This window comes from Babylonia areolata, chromosome 2 (genome assembly GCF_041734735.1).
Source record: "Babylonia areolata isolate BAREFJ2019XMU chromosome 2, ASM4173473v1, whole genome shotgun sequence".
NCBI classification, from domain to species: domain Eukaryota; kingdom Metazoa; phylum Mollusca; class Gastropoda; order Neogastropoda; family Buccinidae; genus Babylonia; species Babylonia areolata.
Window position 1 is genome coordinate 9,605,629 of NC_134877.1, and position 19,606 is coordinate 9,625,234.

The 19,606-nt window shown below is 39.7% G+C and overlaps 1 protein-coding gene across 7 annotated transcripts in view; it reads left to right on the plus strand.

The window, feature by feature from the left end:
* LOC143297290 (integrin alpha-8-like) overlaps nt 1-19,606 on the plus strand; it is a 222,186-nt gene that overhangs the window by 38,251 nt on the left and 164,329 nt on the right. For all 7 annotated transcript variants that reach the window (XM_076609611.1, XM_076609596.1, XM_076609563.1 and 4 more), the window contains exon 5: nt 9,517-9,637. In XM_076609611.1, the coding sequence (XP_076465726.1) occupies nt 9,517-9,637 (121 nt within the window). The remainder of the gene's footprint in view (nt 1-9,516; nt 9,638-19,606) is intronic.

The following is a 19,606-nucleotide window of genomic DNA, read 5'->3' on the forward strand; positions in this document are numbered from 1 at the left end:
TACCCATCTCACTCACAGATGTGCGTGTGCGCGCACGTGCACACACACACACAGCTATTTCCTCCCCAGCACACACACACACTACATGTGCATCTCTCCATCTGTTCTCTGATGTTCCTCCCCCTCCTAAGTCCTCCCCCAACCCTCCCTTTTTTTGCTTTCAATTTCCATTGATGAATGTTCAGTGAGAGGGAAGGGATAGCATGCCAGAAGATGGAGAGGGAGGGGGATGTGTAAGGAGGGGTGGGGGTGGGGGGGAGCATGTCTGTGTTCCCCAGATCTGTGTTACCCCCAGGTCTGTGTTCCCCCCAGATAATTTTTGGTAGGTCTGTGTCAGGCATCGGGCATCACACTCCATATTTGGAAAGTCACATGCTGTCTGTCACCCTGGCGACAAAAATCATTGATACTGAAGAGAAAATTATGGTTGACTGTAGCCTTGAAAATACCCCCCACTTTTTCCATGGAAGAATTTTTTTTTCCCATTTGACAGGGGGCAACAGATAGGGCATGTTCATGTTGTTGTTTTAGATAGTGTTTGTTTGTTTCTTCTGACATTTTTTTCAAACACATTGTCTTGTTTCCTTGTATGTCACTATTCATTCATTACACACTTTATAGAGTTTATCTTGTCACTATTTATTGTTATGTCACTTTTCTATACATGGTATTGCAAAATCAATCATTTGATCAACCCACCAGTCATATTCATTGTTCAATCAAGTGATCTGTCTCACCTGTTAACTGTCTTGAACAATATAATGAGATAAAATCTGCGTTGTTTAGAATGTCACTTTGTCTGTGTGTTCATTCTTGTAGCCAGTAAAATGTGGTATGTTTAATCATAATTCATACATATTATACACACACACACACACACACACACACACACACACACACACACATACACACATGTATGTATATGTATATTCACTCATTTCAATCACTTTATGTATGTCATCAGTTACAGACATTTGGCTACAGTATTTTCCTGTCTTGGTAATCAGACACAGCCACAGAGTGCAAAATCACAAATAAACAAACATAGTTTTAAACACACACACACAAACACCGAGAAAGAAATTGCACACACTCTCTCTCTCTCTTCCTGACCCAAGCCCTCCTTTGTATTGTGGCCCAAGGCAGATGTACATTAAAACATTTCTGAGTTCTGAGTTCTCTCTCTCTGTGTCTCTCTCTGTCTCTCTGTCTCTCTCTCTCTCTCACACACACACACACAGAAAGAAATTGGTGGCTTGATCTTATGACTTGAGAGAGAGAGAGAGAGTGTGTGTGTGTGTGAGTGTGTGTATATTTTGTGTGTGTGTGTGTGTGTGCATGCGCGCATGCATGCCCTTGTTTTGGTTTTTACAATCAGATACAAGTCAATTTACTATAGGAAAATGTAACAATTTGTTTCAGGAGGTTTTACGTTTTACGTTGGCATTATCCTGGTTTTTGCATATTTCATTTACATTACAACATTTTCGGTGCAGGAACTCCCTCAAAAGTTTTCTGACTTCTTCACCGGCAAAATATCAGGCATTCGTGAGAAGCTTGACTCTGTTGTGTCTCCTTCTTCACCCGTTCAAGAACGCGTGTACAGTGGTCCTGTTTTACATTGTTTCCAACCGGTTACTGAAGATTTTGTGAAGAAAGTGTGTCTGAGCGCTTGTCCGAAATCCTGTGAGCTTGACCCTGTCCCGTCTTCTTTGTTGGTTGAATGTATTGATGTTCTACTGCCACATATTACTCATGTCATCAATTCTTCCTTACTGTCTGGTTGTTTCCCTGAAAGCTTCAAATCTGCTGTTGTACGTCCACTCATCAAGAAACCATCTTTGGATCATAATTGTTTGAAAAATTATCGACCTGTCTCTAATCTGTCATTTTTATCAAAACTGCTAGAAAAGATCATATTGTCTCAGCTCTTAGCTCATCTGGAGCAGAATGGTTTACTTAATTCCCACCAGTCAGCTTATAGACGTGGTCATAGTTGCGAAACAGCCCTTCTTAGAATAGTGAATGATTTGCTTTCGGGATTTGATGAGGATAAGATATCTTTTCTCGCTCTCTTAGATTTGTCAGCAGCTTTTGACACTATCGACCACTCTATCCTCTTGAACAGACTTAAAACTTCCTTTGGTATTCGTGACACTGCACTAGCATGGATCACGTCTTACCTGTCAGATCGTACACAGAAAGTGTGTGTAAATGGTACATACTCTAGAGTATCTGCCTTGAAATGTGGTGTCCCACAAGGGTCCGTCCTAGGTCCTGTTCTTTTCGTGCTGTATGCGGCTCCTGTGTCGGATGTCATCAGTCATCATGCGATGTCGCATGAGAGCTTTGCTGATGACACACAACTTTATCAGTCGGCTTCCATAGCTGAATTTGATGCACTGGTGACTCAAACACAGGAGTGCATTGCTGGCCTAAAGGACTGGATGACTCTCAACAAGCTGCAATTAAATGATGATAAGACTGAATTTATGATAACCTGTCCAAAGAAGTTTCGTCAACATCCTTCCTTTCCTGACTCTGTTCTGATCAATAGCACACCTGTTTCACTTTCTCCCTCTGTTCGCAGTCTTGGTGTAATCCTGGACCAGTCTCTTTCCTTCCAACAGCACATTTCGAATATCTGTAAAGTTGCCTATTTGGAACTGCGTAGAATCAGCTCTATCCGCCACTATCTCTCAACCGATGCAACCAAGACACTTGTATGCTCTCTGGTTCTCTCAAGATTGGATTACTGCAACTCTCTTTTGGCCGGCCTTCCCAAATACCTGTTAGACAGACTCCAAAGAATTCAGAATAACGCTGCCAGACTCATTTGCAGAGCTTCTAAATTTGACCATGTTTCTCCTCTCCTTCAGTCTCTCCACTGGTTGCCTGTTTCTGATCGAATAGACTATAAGCTATCCACTCTGACCTTTTCTGCAGTCAACGGATCTGGCCCCAAATATCTTTCTGAACTCATCCATATCTATACCCCGTCTCGCCAGCTCCGTTCTTCCTCTGATACTCGACTTCTCAGGATACCTCACGTCAGAAGTAAGACCTATGAACACAGATCGTTTTCTTTTCAATCGCCAAAGACGTGGAACAAGCTCCCTGATAACCTCCGTCATTCTGATTCCCTCGCATCTTTTAAATCTCGTCTCAGAACTCACCTTTTCCCTCAGCAGTAAGTTCAATTGTGGCAGGTCCACAACTACATGCATGTATATGAATGTGTATTGTGTGTGCGTGTGTCTATGTAAGTTTGTGCCTGCCTATGTGTGCGTATGTGTTAGGGTAGCTGTTAGATACACATGTATGTTAAAATGTATGTATGCAGTGTGTGTGTGTGTGTGTGTGTGTGTGTGTGCGTGCGCACGCGCGCGCGCGCGCGCGCGTGTGTGTGGGGTCACATTTTGGTGTGTGTATGTAACATAGATATAATGTTTTATGTTATCAAAAGCGTTTTTGTAAAGCACCTAGAGCAGATTTCTGGATAGTGTGCTATATAAGTATCCATTATTATTATTATTATTATTGTATGAGAGTCCTGTACATGTAGAACTTTGTGATTGTTCTTTTCTTCTCCATGTTATATCATTATTTATTTTTAACATATTATATTATGTTATTATATTTATTATTTTTCACATGCTTTCAGTGTCTACCTGTGAGCCAGTGGCTGAAGGAGGAAATGAAGGAATGACTCTCTCTCTCTCTCTCGCTGTGTGTGTGTGTGTGTGTGTGTGTGTGTGTGTGTGTCTGTCTGACTGTCTGACTCCCTGACCCCCCCCCACCCCCCTCACCACCCAGTATGTGTGTGTTTGTGTGTGTGTGTGTGTGTGTGTGTTCAGTAGTATTTGTGTGAGTATGTGAGTGTTCAGTAGTGTGTGTGTGAGTGTGTGTGTGTGTTCAGTTGTGTGTGTGTGTATATTCAGTAGTGTGTGTGTGTGTGTGTGTGTGTGTGTGTGTGTGTGGTATGGTGTGGGTGTGTGTGTGTTTGTGCATATGTGACTGTGAGTGTGTATTTTCATGTGTGGGTGAAAAAAAAGAAGTGTGGATAGCTCTAAAAGGGGATATTTGGAAACTGAATTATCCAGACATTTCCAAGCATACTTGTTCTCTGAATATATTCTTATGTACGAATGACGAACGTAACCACGTGTGAGTTGTTCTAAGTTAAAAGTCAGTATTGTTTTGGCGCTCACAAAAATCACTCTGAAAAGCCATGTATCATTGAGTTCAGATGTAATGACTATCTTTTCATCCAAACAGTCATGCTATTCACTTATAAAACACCACTTTCTTGCTTGAATGACATCAAACAAATGAACGAGTCCAAATGATGTCAGTGAATGGCCAACGGTAGTCAACAATGGTCAGCGAATGGTACAGTCCTGCCAGAACTTCCCAGTATTGCATAACTGTCAAAACGTGATGCAAAGTTAAACTCTTGATAGTGGTCAGGCAGTGGTCAAACACATGCCAAGACATAATAATACACAAATGTGACAACATAATGCAGTCTGAGCACTTTTGGGTTAAATTCAGTTCAATTCAAAAACACTATTAATCCACATGGACATTAATGTGTGCAATTATGTTGTATACACCAACATAAAATGAACATGCGCAACTTAAAAGACATTAAAACTAATCAAGAACTCACAGTAGCTGATGATAGACTAAAACAACCACATACACAAACACATGCATGCGCATTAAGACAATTGGGTTTTGCACAACAATCAATACAAATAAATAAAATCCAGCAGTTAAGTTGTATATATTCAATAACACACACACACACACACACACACACACACACACACACACACACATTCTGCCACAGATTTGCAGCAAGAGATGTCGTGAACATGGCATCTAGCATGTTGCTCAGTTTAATGTATTTAGGAAAGCCTAGAGAAATTCTTTTCTGTTTTGAAGAAATTTTAGAAGCAGTGAAATTAGCAATGACAAAAGCAGGGATTCATGATCCACATTTTTTCCTGACATCAGAACATTGACATATTTTACAAAATCACACAAAAAAGCAATGATGAAGAGCAATGAAGTAAATAACCCAGAACACCATGAAAAACAACAAAAAGGACATGTTGTAGTGAATGACAAAAAACAGCTGATACTTCTTCCACTTCTTTGTGGAAAGCAAAGACATCTGGGCTTTGATTTATTATTCACTCTGCGATAGCACATTATGCATAATCCATTGAGCCCTACATGCTTGTGGTGCGGTGTTTCTAATCTTGGGATTTACTATCAAGAGTCTGTTGTAGTCTCCTGTGGATTATTATCCTTTTGTTACTGGCCCCCATAGGCCATGTCTGGTATTTTTCCATTTGTAGATTTCAAGGCAGTGTAAGATGATTCTTTTATCTAAAATTGTGGTTATTACCTTCAGGTTTTTTGGTGCTCATATTGGGTTTTAAGAGATATTCTCCTTGTTTAAGAGTTTTTCCTCTCCAGTCATCATTTAGGGTTGGGTAGCAAGCCCAAAGAGCTTTACAGAGTGCAAAACAGCTGTTGCTTGCTGTGTATACTAATCTCCCTTTTGGGGGGAACAACATGACCAACATGAGTATAACAGAGATTTTTAAAAGCCACTGTCCCAACCCGAGTGCAAATAACTTTTAAAGTCAATAGTGAGGCCAAGACTGTTATTGGATGCTTCTTTCACTTCTTTTTGGAAATTGAAGACATCAGGGATTCATTGGATATATATATAATATTCGGATATATATATATATATATATATATATATATTAGTGCAGCTGCACTTGCACATAGCTCCCACAGTCTACACTCACACACTCCAGCTCCCATGACATACATACACGCATGTATACAGTCCAGAAAAGAACATGCAAGGTATGTGATATAGAGGAAAATGAAATTCATTTTACACAGTATTTGAAAATTAGAGAATACAATTTATCAGAAAACTACCTGCTTCCTCAAATGTTGTTACTTTGCCATCAGAATGTATGAACTGTGTTAAGTCCAGTTTAACTTAGTTTTCTACATTCATGATTGTTTTAAGAAGAGACATAGAACATTCTCTTTGTGACAATGTGAATAATGAATATTCTCTTTGTGACTTTGTCATTTAATCCTGCTGGGTTTTGAGGACAAACAAAAATTCTGATTCTGATCATCACACACACACACACACACACACACAGACACACACACACACACACAGACACACACACACACACACACACACACACACACACACACTTCACCCCTTCATGTACTTTCCCAGCACATGCCCAAGATTCTGTAATTGTATTACTGTTTTCCCCAAGAAGCCATTATTAATCATTATGGACATGATGAGCTGTGATATTCAAGTAACTAAATGCTCTGCATTATGAATGAAGGGTGACAAAGTATTTATGCACACAGACACAGACGCACAGACACACACACACACACACACTGTATACATGCATACATACACACATGCACATACACACATCATTGCACATGTGAACACATACATTTAGACACATGCATTAAAAACCTTTGAAGGAAGTAGTGGGTGAAAGAGGCACATGCCACATGATGCATCGCACACTAGAGCTAGAAAATCTCAGACATATTAACACTGGTACACTTCTGAAGAAAGCAAAATTGTTCATCTTTGTGAAAACATACAAAGAATTGTACACAGATGTAGTTTGTGTTTTTTGTTGTTGTTGTTTTTTGTTTCATGATTTTTATTTTTTATTTTCTTATAATGAGAGACAACTGACAGTGAAGAGACTTTTGACTTTGAATGTGACCACACCCTCTCTTCCCTCCCACTCCCTCTGTCTTACTCTCATTCTTTCTGGGACAGGCCCAACAGCTGAGTAGTTAAAGCCTTGGACTTAAAATCTGAGTGTCCCAGGTTTGAATTCTAGTCACTGCACCTGGTGGGTAAAGGGTGGAGATTTTCCAAATCTCCCAGGTCAACAGATGTGCAGACCTTCCAGCACCTGAAGTCCCTTTATGTGTATGCTCATGCAGATGATAAGATATGCATGTTAAAGATCCTGTAATCCATGTCAGCACTTTGTGGGTTGTGGAAACAAGAACATACCTAGCAGGCACCCCTCTGCAAATGGATTTTCACTGCCTACATTTCAGGGGTAAAAACGGTCATATACATAAAAACCCACTCATGTACTCGTGTGAACGTGGGACTTGCAGCCCATGAACGGAAAAGCCAAAAAGAAGAAGATTTTTTCTCTAAACATGTTTGCTATTTACAGTGTAATAATGGAAAACATTTCCCATATTTTCCATGAAATATTTTAAGAAAGGGGTGGTGTGTGTGTTTGTGTGTGTGTGTGTGTGAGAGAGAGAGGGAGAGAGAATATTCATTATTAGGCCATGGTCCCTCATGAAGGGGGCGGGATGGGGGGAAGGGGAGTGTACTTGGACACAGCCATAACAAAATGTTATATATACTTATCAATGAAAATGAAGCTTCATTCATATTGTTAAGACATTACATGACCTTTGACTCTAAATGCATTGTACATAATTTTTTAACAAATTTCAAAAATCACTTCATACTAACTTAATTTAAAGGCACATGGATGCCAGTAATATTTTGAAAAAAAAAATTTTGTCTGATATCACCAAAAGTTGGACAACACAAGACAGAATGCAGCTTATCTTTCTAGGATCTTTACATAATGGACAAATCAAATTTCTGTCATCAAATTATCTCTAATGATGTACAGTTGGATCAGACACACTGAATCAAAATCTAGTCGCTATATATTTCAAGTATGGTTTTTCATGATTTTCACAAAAAATTCTATATATGTCACCAGTTTGAATATGTTCGCAGTTGTCTAATCAGTTAAGTGTTGATGAAAAAACAGTAATTAATGCATCTACACAACTAACAGCAAGGTTTACACCATTACATCACCAAAACCACATTCTTGTAAACAGTTAAATACATCACAAACCCAATTCTTCTTTCCTCAAGCATCTAATTCATGTAACATTTTTTGGGCTTTACAAGTTTAATGAAACTGCTTTATTGTCTGTAACAATTTAAACCAATAACGAATACACTGATCTGCAGAATTTTTATATATTGGATATCTGTTGGTTTCACCATATTTCAGATTAGGTGAACACATGTCCACCCCAAGAATCTTGTTTTTGTGTCTTTCCATTCTTCATGCTGTAGGTTTGTATGCTGCTGTTGTGGCCTGTCCTTTCTGTGAGAGAAGTAAGAGGGATGAAGTGAGGGATAGGGTGGTACTGGGGTGAGCCAGAAGATTAATTCACTGTTATTTTCCATATTATCCTCATACCTAATTGGCAACCACAGAAAAATCACATGGCTGTGAAATAAGTGTGCATGCCATATCATATTCACAGTTCATGTTTGGGGTGGGGGTGGGGGTGGGGGGGTGGGGTGTGTGTGATAGGGTTGGGGTTGCATGTTGTTATTTTCAGATCCCTACTTGAGCCTGGCTGGAGAGTTGTAAAAGATCTCAAACAAGGGGGATTGGGTGGGGAGGGGGAGTGAGGGAAGGAACTCCTTATGTGGACAATTTGGTGCATGCCATGGGGTCATGCCCTTCAGAAATAGTTGTTGATATTCAACAGGAAAACAGGCACATGACTGGTGTTTTTGTTATGATTGATATGGTCATGATGAGGATGATGATTCATTTTGAAATTGAGTTATGCGTGTGCATGCAGTATGTAATTGCAAATTGGAATTGCATTTTATTGCATTCTGAAATTGAATGCAGTTGATTTGCTGCATCACTTTTTGGTGTTTTGCATTATGTTGTACATGTATCGGTGTAGGTTTATATGTTTGTGAGTGAGTACGCACAGATGTGAGTTATTTCTGAACATTTCACACAGCTAAAAAGAAAAAAAAAGTTTGTCCAGTTGCTGCATTATGTCAGTCACTGTTCAGTTTGCTCCTCCCAGTTTTGTTCGTTTCCCAGTGGGGCTTTGTTGCATGGCGCAGGTATGGCCCAGTTGGGTTGGCTGGGCTGTGCGCCAAACTGAATGGAATTGAAACAATCAGGGGATGGCCAGTCTGATCAGCATTTCATTCTTACCTGAATGTTATCATTGCAGGGCATTTTTGGGGGTAAAGTGTTACCTTGGGGTTGCTGAATTAGGTATGATCAGATGGACGAAGGGACGGGGTGCATGTCTATTGGACAGACAGGGCTGATTACAGTGCTATGGAGTGACCTTATCTGGACGATCATGATGATCATCTTTGACAGCATTATGGGACTAAGAGGGTGGATTGTGATGGTAACATTTGGTAGTGAAAGGGGAGGTAATGTGTGTGTGTTTGTGTGTGTGTGTGTGTGTGTGTGTGGACATGTATGTATGTTCCTGTGTACTCATGCATGTGTGCATAGTATGTGTGCTCTTGCTTGCCTGTTGGCTTAGCTTGTTTTTCCTGTATGTAAACCTCTGGCCATTTGTTCCCTGCATGTGTTACAGGCCTGTGCTCCTCGCTATGTATACTTCTCCACCTTGTTGGACAAACGGGAGCCAGTGGGCACATGCTATGTCAACGTGGCTTCCACAACCGACTACACTGAGTTCTCCCCCTGCCGTGCAGGTAAGACACTATTGGTCCATCCTGTCCTCGCTTCTTCATTGTCCATACTCTTTGTCTTACCATTTGTCTTGCACACACCATTGAACTGCATTCAAGGCTAGCTAAGCTAAAAGACTAGCAAGTATGCTCAAATGAATACACGAATAACTATAGGAAAAAAGCACGTATTGTAGCTTTTATCATGACAGACAGGAATATAGATTTAATAGAACTGAGCTGATGGCTGAAAATACAGAGACCCAGTTGCCATCATCAGACTTGGCCAATTCCTCTTTCAGGAATCGCTCATGCTCATGCCTTGTACAAATCAGATTCATTTACAAGTTCAGTAGTTTGTTTGACAGTTAACATCCATTCTAAATGTAATTCTTTATTAACTGGGCTTTAACAGAATGAGTGTTTGGTAAATTGTATGATTGGTTAATGTGCAGCAGCTGAGAACGAGGAAGCAGAAATATGAATTGTTACCTTACACACTGTTTTTCTGTTTTTAAGCACTTATGCTTGTGTTTGTAGGTATTTTATGGCTTATGCATATGTATATACAAATATTTTCCTTATATATATATATATATGTGTGTGTGTGTGTAGAGAGAGAGAGAGAGAGAGAGAGAGAAGGTGACAAACAAACAAAAATCTCCCTTTCTTTGTTTCTCCCCATCTCTCTCATTTTGCATGTTTTGTTTAATCATCTATTTGGTGTATTTTGCACATCAACTGTCTTGATGCTGAATTTGTATGATTAGAAATGCCTCTGATTACATTCCTTTAAGTCAGATATGAAAACTTGTCTTTTCCGTAAGCATTTTTGTTCTGGGCGGAATGGTTAAACAAAAGGTATGCCTGTTAACAAGTATCTTTGTACAAGTATTTCTGTAGTCCTGTTTTAATGCATTGTGTATTTTATGTAGTTTTGGTCTTAGATGTGATGGCATTTTTTCTATCTGGTTATTTTTAATGGGGGTGTGTGTTTGTGGGGGGTGGGGGGTTGAGGGGGTGTTTGTGAGGGTACAGTGCTCTGGTACACATGTGTAAGTGTGTAGGCATGTTAGTATGTCTGAACAAAATTCTATGTTAGAAAATAAGAAATATCTTAATGCTCATGCAATTTTGTTTTTAGTGCAGTTGATATTTAATGTCAGCGTGTGTGTGTCTGTAAGGGAGGGACATCTGTATATGTGTGTGTGCGCGTGTGTATATGTGTGTGTGTGTGAGTGTGTGTGTGCATGTGTGTGTGTGTGTGTGTGTGCGTGTGTGTGTTCTATGAAATGCATTTTGTTTTAATCTCAGCCTTATTTACTTCATAGCGTTTATAATCCGATTCATCTCTTAAGTGTGCTTTTTCATTTATAGGAACACACTGGATGTTTTCCATTGTCAGATACCGGTTGTTGTGTTTTTTAAGGCATGTTTATAGTCAGTTGGATGATGTAAGGCGCTTTGAGCAGCATTGTGCTGGATATTGCGCCATTGAAAAACTATGTATTATTATTATGATTTATAAGGAGACATAAAGTTGGAATAAAATGAATTTATAGAGAATATATTAATTGCAAGCCTTTTTTTTTTTGGTGGGGGGTGGGGGGGGGATGGTGGTGGTAAGTTTCTCATATGACTGGTAGCCATCATAGAATTGTTTGCTGTGCCAGTGTATGTGTGTGAGCAAGCCAAATGGACAGCAGGGCCTGTGAGTGAATGCATGTGACATTTATTTATTTACTTGATTGTTTTCTCTGTATTGTATTTTAGATTGTTTATCCAAAAGAACACACACTTTGTTTTTATTGTGTTTGTGATTATTATTATGATGATGATGATGATTATCCTCATCATCCTTATAATAAATTATTATTGTTATTGATAATGATAGAAATAATGATGATAAAGAAATACGAATAATTTGTATTAGGCAGGTTGGATGGGTTTGTGGGAGTAACTGTGAGTAGTGGAGGAAGTATGATCTGCTTGTCAAGATAATGTGTATTAATCATTATCTCTTTTGTATTTTCAGGTTGACCTGATTTCAGCATGCTTTGTTTGCATGAAATTTAATTGCCAAAGTTTTTCTTTGTTTTTTTACAGATTGTTTTGAAGTCTTCCAAGTTGATGATATAGCATTTCAGCACAGATTTTAGTTCAGTCATTGTATTTTGATGTGGAGTTAATCTGTTACATGATGAATTATAATCATTCCTTGAAACAGTCTGGTTTCTCATTTGCAGGGAATCATGCATTGATATCTAATTTATTTGTTTTACTTCAAACATGCCAACAAGAACAAATATTAGCTTTGAATGTCTAAACCTTTTGCGCCTGCAAAGTGATAATGCTTTATGATACAATGTTAATATTGTAGTACTGCTGTATGAATTTGCCCGATTTACTCATTATTTGCAGACTATCATTTTAAAATTCATGGACAAGCTTCAGCTTTTCATATCTGTAGTATGATTAATGTATCATACAATTGAAATTGCACTAACAAATCGACAGGAGTGTCACATTTTTGTTGACATAAAAAAACTTTCCTCCCTTCCTTGATCATGCTGTTTCTTCTTCTTCTTCTTAAAAAAAAAAAAATGTTGACCTATTTCAGTAAACTAATCCAGAATCCTTTTTCAATACTAATATGTGGTTGCTGTGTGGATGTAGGTTAATTAGTAGTTATGTTGCCTGTTGTCATGGTTTGGTGCCTAAGTACAATCTCATGGCATCTAAAATCTCATATTATTATCATACTCACAGACTTCTTGTCTTCAAATCCTTGCAGTAGTGATTGATGAAAATGACTTTTCATTATACCTTTTGTTATACATATTAAATACATACATATTAAAAGCCACTCTCTTTAATGACAGTCTGACCTTATTGTCCCCACAAAATGATGTTTTGTGGTAATAAATAAAAATGATCTGTTACCATAGCATGAACAGTTTGTTTTATGTGTCAGCTGGAAATGAATAAATGAAAAGCTGAATGTTTAATCCACCAAACACACAAATAGACAAGTAGGCCTTAATAAGGAACTATCAGGTTTGATTATAAAGGAACAGTCTTTGTTAAGAGCTGTTAAGAGCACAACTGCAACCCTCAGTGTTGCGTACATCATGCATTCAGAGATCCTGTGCCCACCCTTCACTCTGTTTCTCTGTCTCTGTCCATTTCTGCAGTATTCAGCGCTCAAATACTATATTTAACCCATATACCTTCTCTCAGAAAATAGCACAAGTAATTAACAATTTGTTCCAAAAGACACTCCACCAGTCCAGTCCATTATGAATTGATGAATAAATCCATGAAAATAATTATTAATACTATGCCAAAGACCAGTTTCTGTTTCAGTTTCAGTAGCTCAAGGAGGCGTCACTGCATTTGGACAAATCCATATACGCTACACCACATCTGCCAAGCAGATTCCTGACCAGCAGCATAACCCAAAGCCAAAGACCAGTGGAACAGGAGCTGGTAACCATGGTCTGTGAAAAATCCGAAAATGACTATTTGCAAAGCAAAATGGAGAGAAAGGAGTAAAAAAAAATTTCGAACTGATAACTAACTTTCACATTCATACATTCACAGAAAGATCTAAGGCGATTTAGCCATACCATACCAGAACAGCGAGGAGTATGTGTGTGTGTGTGTGTGTGTGAAGGGTGGGGGTTGGATGCGGATGGGAGGGGGTATGGGGAAGGGACACAGACTATTTCTGCACTGACACAGCATGAACAACACAGCTCATTAACAGGAGTAGTGAGGAAGCCACATCAACAACATTATATTTTCTTGCAAAAGAAGTCAGGAGCATTAACTACTTAATCGTTAATCTCCAGTGAGCGAAGCCAGATTAACGTAAGCCAGTTCACATTGTGTGTGTGTGTGTGTTTGTGTGTGTGTGTGTTTCAGTTAAGAGCAGTGATTATTACCAATATTAGGTGGTTAAATCTATATTCATGTGAAAGCCAATTTAATGTCGCATGTCCAGGAAATCAAATATGCACAAACCCTGGCGCTGACGTCTGAGGCCGAAGCAAGACGGTAAAATAATAATTTATAACACCAGTACATCAGATTTTCACTGGCATCGCGACCCACGTCTGACCGTTAAGGACTGATGACCAGCCATGCCCAGCTGATTCGGAGACAGTATCGCGCACGATGCGTACTCTTGTGTTTCCGGTTGAGGAAGTGTTTCAAATAGCAAGGGGGAACATTTTGTTTCGGCGAACGTAACAGGCCGATGGGAGTGGTCAGCTTCGGCTGCAAGACTGCGTAAAGAATGGAATATATTCAGTTTCGGCACATCAGCTTGGATTCTGCCCCCCCAAAAACAACAACAAAAAGTTTTCTGTTCGGTCAGAGTGTCAGTTGTTCCATAAAAAAAAATCTAATTTAATTATATTTTAAGGATGGCGGATGGAGTTGAAAATATCAGTTGATACACAATGATCGAGCAGATCGCATACAAGACAAAGCGTTCTTGTTTCTTGATTCCTGTACACGGTGTCCTGCATATAGTTGATACGCAGTGTCTCAAATATTTCGGTGGTAATTATGCTGTGTATCACTTGCCCAAACAAATAGGTGATAGGCTGCGTGTCTTTCGACGCTGTCTGTTTCCTATATGCGACGTGCTGTGTATTGCTTGCGTTTCAGTGATACAGTGTGCATCTGTATTATCATGTATAAAAAGTTCTGACGAAAGACGGAAGTCCGACATTGAATAGCGGTACAGCTAGAGGGATGATGGCACGTGTTCCAGCTTGAATAACTATGTCTTTGAAGGAAACTTAGCAATTTCTTCTAGTCCCCACCACATAACGCCCTCGTCCGCCCCCACAGCACAGACCTAATTCCTCCCGCTCCCTCTCACTTCTTCACCGCATAACTCCTCGCACACCATCTTCTGCCTGTGTCTCTTGTTCTCATACAGCACTATACATATTCGTTTTGAAAGGCGGAAAAAAGCTATGTTGTTAAGTTGTTAATTCCAACGCCGTATGGGATCCTATCTCTCAACACTTGCGTTATGAAAGCAGAAAATAGCAAATGATCTTTATCAGCCTCACTGCACTGTCCACTTTTTCACACCGTCACCATATTCACTATGTCCAACCTCAGTCGACGATCCCCATGAAGTGTTGGCAAACACTTTTCTCGCAAAATAACAGTCATGAATGGATTTTGCACTGCTGCTTTGGACGTATACCGGTAGGAGCTGGCTTCTTGTTAGTTTTTTTTTTACCCCAAAGAGATTTGCTTCATATTTTCTGTACGTTGCTGTGTGTTGGTTTCACTATTTAGAAACTTCTCCAATGTATCTGTTTTTAAACATGTTACACGTTCGTACTCATTTTCAAAATGGAGGAGTGCGAGTGCGTATATTATATATATATTCATTTCATTCATTTTGCCCATCGCTCCATATTATATATATATATATATATATATATATATATGTGTGTGTGTGTGTGTTTGTGTGTGTGTGTGTAACGGACTGCACAATTGTAAATTAAAGGAACTCTCAAAACCTTAAAGTTCAGAAGATAATTTATGTGCAATGTGCATGTGTTTTGCTCCTTTGGTGGTGGAACTCATTTTTGATACAATCGACATTTATTGAGAATCCTGAGTCTAAAATTATTCTTGTTTTCATGTTTGACGTGTAAAGTTTTTGTTAACAGTTTATAGCAAGTGTATTATACTTAGCGTTATGTAAAAAGATCTGAATGCTAAAGAACAATTAGATTTAAAATCATGATACCGGTAGGCTAATATATTTTTTAAACATGTATGTGTTTAGTGGCTCACGTGTGTTTTCACACAAGGGGGGGGGGGGGGGGGGGGCAAAAAAGATCGTGTCGAAGATATAGTGCTAAGAGAGGTTTCGAACAGGCTTTGATATTACAGCCAGTGTCTTCAGTAGTGTGCACACCTTCAGTCTTTCTGACTAGAATCACAGTGAAGACGGTATGATGGTATCATGATCGAAATGTTCGAGGTGGGAGGGCTCGATCTTCTGATCAAGATTTTATCGAAAGAACTGGACTTGTCCAGAGTGATTATTGTGCACACGACGCCAGAAAATGCTTTTCGAGGTTTTGTTACAAACTATATAAGCCGGAATATCTTGAAGTCCTGTGGTATCCCAGAGAAAGTCATATCAGCCGTAGAGCAGATCTACAACTCCAACTGCCAGGTCAGGACAGAAGATGGCTACAGCGACTGGTTTGAAGTAAACACTTGCGTTAGACAGGTTTGTATCCTTACCTTGCACTTGCCATTGACTGTGTGCTGAAGAATGCAGCTCCAGGAAAAGGGATCCAATGGACTGAGGAAAAGAACCACTCAGATCTAGACTCTGCTGACGACATATAATCTGCCCTGGCAAGGAAAATCAAGACATGCAGCTACGCTGGAAACATTTGACCGCAAGTTCCAAGATATCAAAGAACTTTTTTTTAAGTGAACATCCAGCGCCAGCTGATGTCTTTATTGACCAGAAAAAGTTGAGGAAATAGAAAACTTTACATAACTCCTGCAGTTCCATCAGCTGCACCAGTGATTTGTATCATGATCTGAAACGCCAGACTGGAAAGTCAACAGCATCTTTGAATAAAATGAACAGCAAGAAATTTTCTCTGATATTCAAACTGAAATTCTATAAGTCCGCTCTTCTCTATATCTGCGTATATTGGCAACTTAACACCACACACGGATAAACAAACAAACAACAACAACAAAACAACAGCAACAAAAACAACAACAACAACAAAAAAAAACAAAAACAAAAAAAAACACAAAAAAACAAAACAAAACACACACACACAAAAAGCCGTTAGCCTTTGGCACCAGTTTCCTTCACAAGATCCTCGGCATCAAATGGCAGGAATTTTTTTTTAGATTTCAAATGAAGAAGTCGAGAGATTTCATCGGCATTGCGTGTCAACCATCATCTGCAAATGGCTTCTCCGCTGGCTGGGACATGCATTGGTCCCCGCAACAAGAATTAAACATCTGGCCATGAATGGAAATTTATGGATGGAGAAAGAGGAGACGGCCCAAGATGAACTGGTGGCAAACAGCGGACGGACTTGTCAGACTTGACAGACGATTAAGAGACAACAGCAAAGTGGCTGAGGACAGTGGGCAATGGAGCGCCTTAGCTGCCTTATAAATGCTTCCAGCGACACGGGAGCATCTATAATAATAATAATAATAATAATGATACTTATATAGCACACTATCCAGAAATCTGCTCAAGGTGCTTTACAAAAACACTTTTGTTAACATAAAACTTTACATCAATGTTACATACACACACCAAAATGTGACCACACACAAACACACACACACACACACACACAATGCATACATACATTTTAACATACACGTGTATCTAACAGCTATCCTAACACATACGCACACATAGGCAGGCACAAACTTACATAAACACACGCACACACAATACACATTCATATACATCCATGTAGTTATGTACACATACATATGTATACACACATAGTCAAGCACAGCTAACGCCAAGGAGTGAACCTGCCACAATGTAACTTATTGCTGAGGGAAAAGGTGAGTTTTGAGACGAGATTTAAAAGATGCGAGGGAATCAGAATGACGGAGGTTATCAGGGAGCTTGTTCCACGCACGTCTTTGGCGATTGAAAAGAAAACGATCTGTGTCCACAGGTCTACTTCTGACGTGAGGTATCCTGAGAAGTCGAGTATCAGAGGAAGAACGAGCTAGCGAGACTGGGTATAGATATGGAGAAATTCAGAAAGATACTTGGGGCCAGATCCGTTGACAGCAGAAAAGGTCAGAGTGGACAGCTTATAGTCTATTCGACCAGAAACAGGCAACCAGTGGAGAGACTGAAAGAGAGGAGAAACATGGTCAAATTTAGAAGCTCTGCAAATGAGTCTGGCAGCGTTATTCTGAATTCGTTGGAGTCTGTCTGACAGATATTTGGGAAGGCCGGCCAAACGAGAGTTGCAGTAATCCAATCTTGAGAGAACCAGAGAGCATACAAGTGTCTTGGTTGCATCGGTTGAGAGATAGTGGCGGATAGAGCTGATTCTACGCAGTTCCAAATAGGCAACTTTACAGATATTCGAAATGTGCTGTTGGAAGGAAAGAGACTGGTCTAGGATTATTACACCAAGACTGCGAACAGAAGGAGAAAGTGAAACATGTGTACTATTGATCAGAACAGAGCCAGGAAAGGCAGGATGTTGACGAAACTTCTTTGGACAGGAAAGGAAGCCGACTGATAAAGTTGTGTGTCATCAGCAAGGCTCTCATGCGACATCGCATAATGACTGATGACATCCGATAAGAGTAAGAAAATTACAATGATACGTAATGATGAGAGGGAAAGTTTGAAACTTCGACAAATCTGCATTATGGTAGTAAAACAATGAAATGTCGGCCGACCTGGGCTGCTTTGGACGGCATTGTTCTGTTTCCAGCATACAGTTTGTGATGGTGAGTGAAGAAGAAGAAGAAGAAGAAAAGGATCGGTAAATTTAAGTACTGGTAGCCCCTCCGCACCACAGCTTCCACCCCCAGCCTTTTCGGGATTGTTGTTGTTCTGCATGAATCACACGTGAGCCTTGAAGCTTGTTTGCTCTGTTTTCGTGTATATGGCCAATTATGCTTTTACACAGACAGACACACACACACACACACACACACACACACACACACACACACACACACACCCTCTCTCTGTCTCTCTCTCACACACACACAAACACACGCTCTCTCTCTCTCTCTCTCTCTCTCTCTCACACACACACACTCTCACACACACACATACACACGCGCGCGCACGCGCTCGTGAAATCACCCATGATGCTTTGGTATATGTATGTATATATATATATATATATATATTGTGTGTATGTATGTGTGTTGAAGAGATTAAGAATATATTTCAAAAATGAAGAAGAAGAATAAGGGTATGCTAATGAGTTTGAGATCAGAGATGCATTTTTGAAAAAAAAGTCAACAATATAAGAACACGCCGCACACATTGGAACTGTGTGTGTGCAAACAGTAAAGCTCAAACACAAAAAGCCATGGTGAATCAGGGAAACAGTAAACAGAATAGAATGGATGAATACAAACAAATGGGTGGTGGTTTGAAATATTTTGAGTCACAGTTGTTGAAATTCACGGAAACTGAAGTGTGCACCTCCAAAGCAAACGGTTTTCCTAGGTTTGCTTTGATTCAAAATGCTTCAACGAATATGATTGGGGTGTTCTAAATGAACTTCAGATTGTATTATCAGGATAAGAATGTATAACATATTGGCAGTGCAACGTGCGCATTTTCATCACGTAGGTTACAGTTGAATATGTTCGTAACAAAAGACATCGTCCATTTCATATCAGCATCTGCTTTAGTCGATCGTATCTTGTCCATCTCATTCCCGCCTCCCTCACGCCTTCACTCCTCACTCCTGTTTTGCCAAGTCCCTATTATACATCGTAGCCGTGAAAAGACTTTGCTGTTGTTTTTCTGGCGCATAGCGCAAGTCATGACACCAAATCAATGTTGCATGTTTATCCAGTGATAGCCACTGCTTTCTCTACAGCCTGTTGCCCATAGCAACCAAACCAGTTCACTAATTTCATTGCTTGGCGGATATTTAGGGTAGGTATGGGTAATTGCGAACAGCGTGTAATTGCGAACGATTCGTATACCGCCCCACTTCGAAGCGTTCTTAACGGTTGCATTTCACAATTTAACGTCTGCTTCGACCATTTCCTAATACCTTAATGAATATCCATTTCAACGAACCAGTCAAACATCAGCTATTTCTGTCTATTTCCGTGCTATTTCTTCCCTTCGCGCACCATTGCAGACCAAGGTTACAAACGTACTCTCAAAATCCTAAAATCAAGGGAAGCAAGTTGTAGGACTTCAACTTCGACACAGTTTAAAATAGTTTT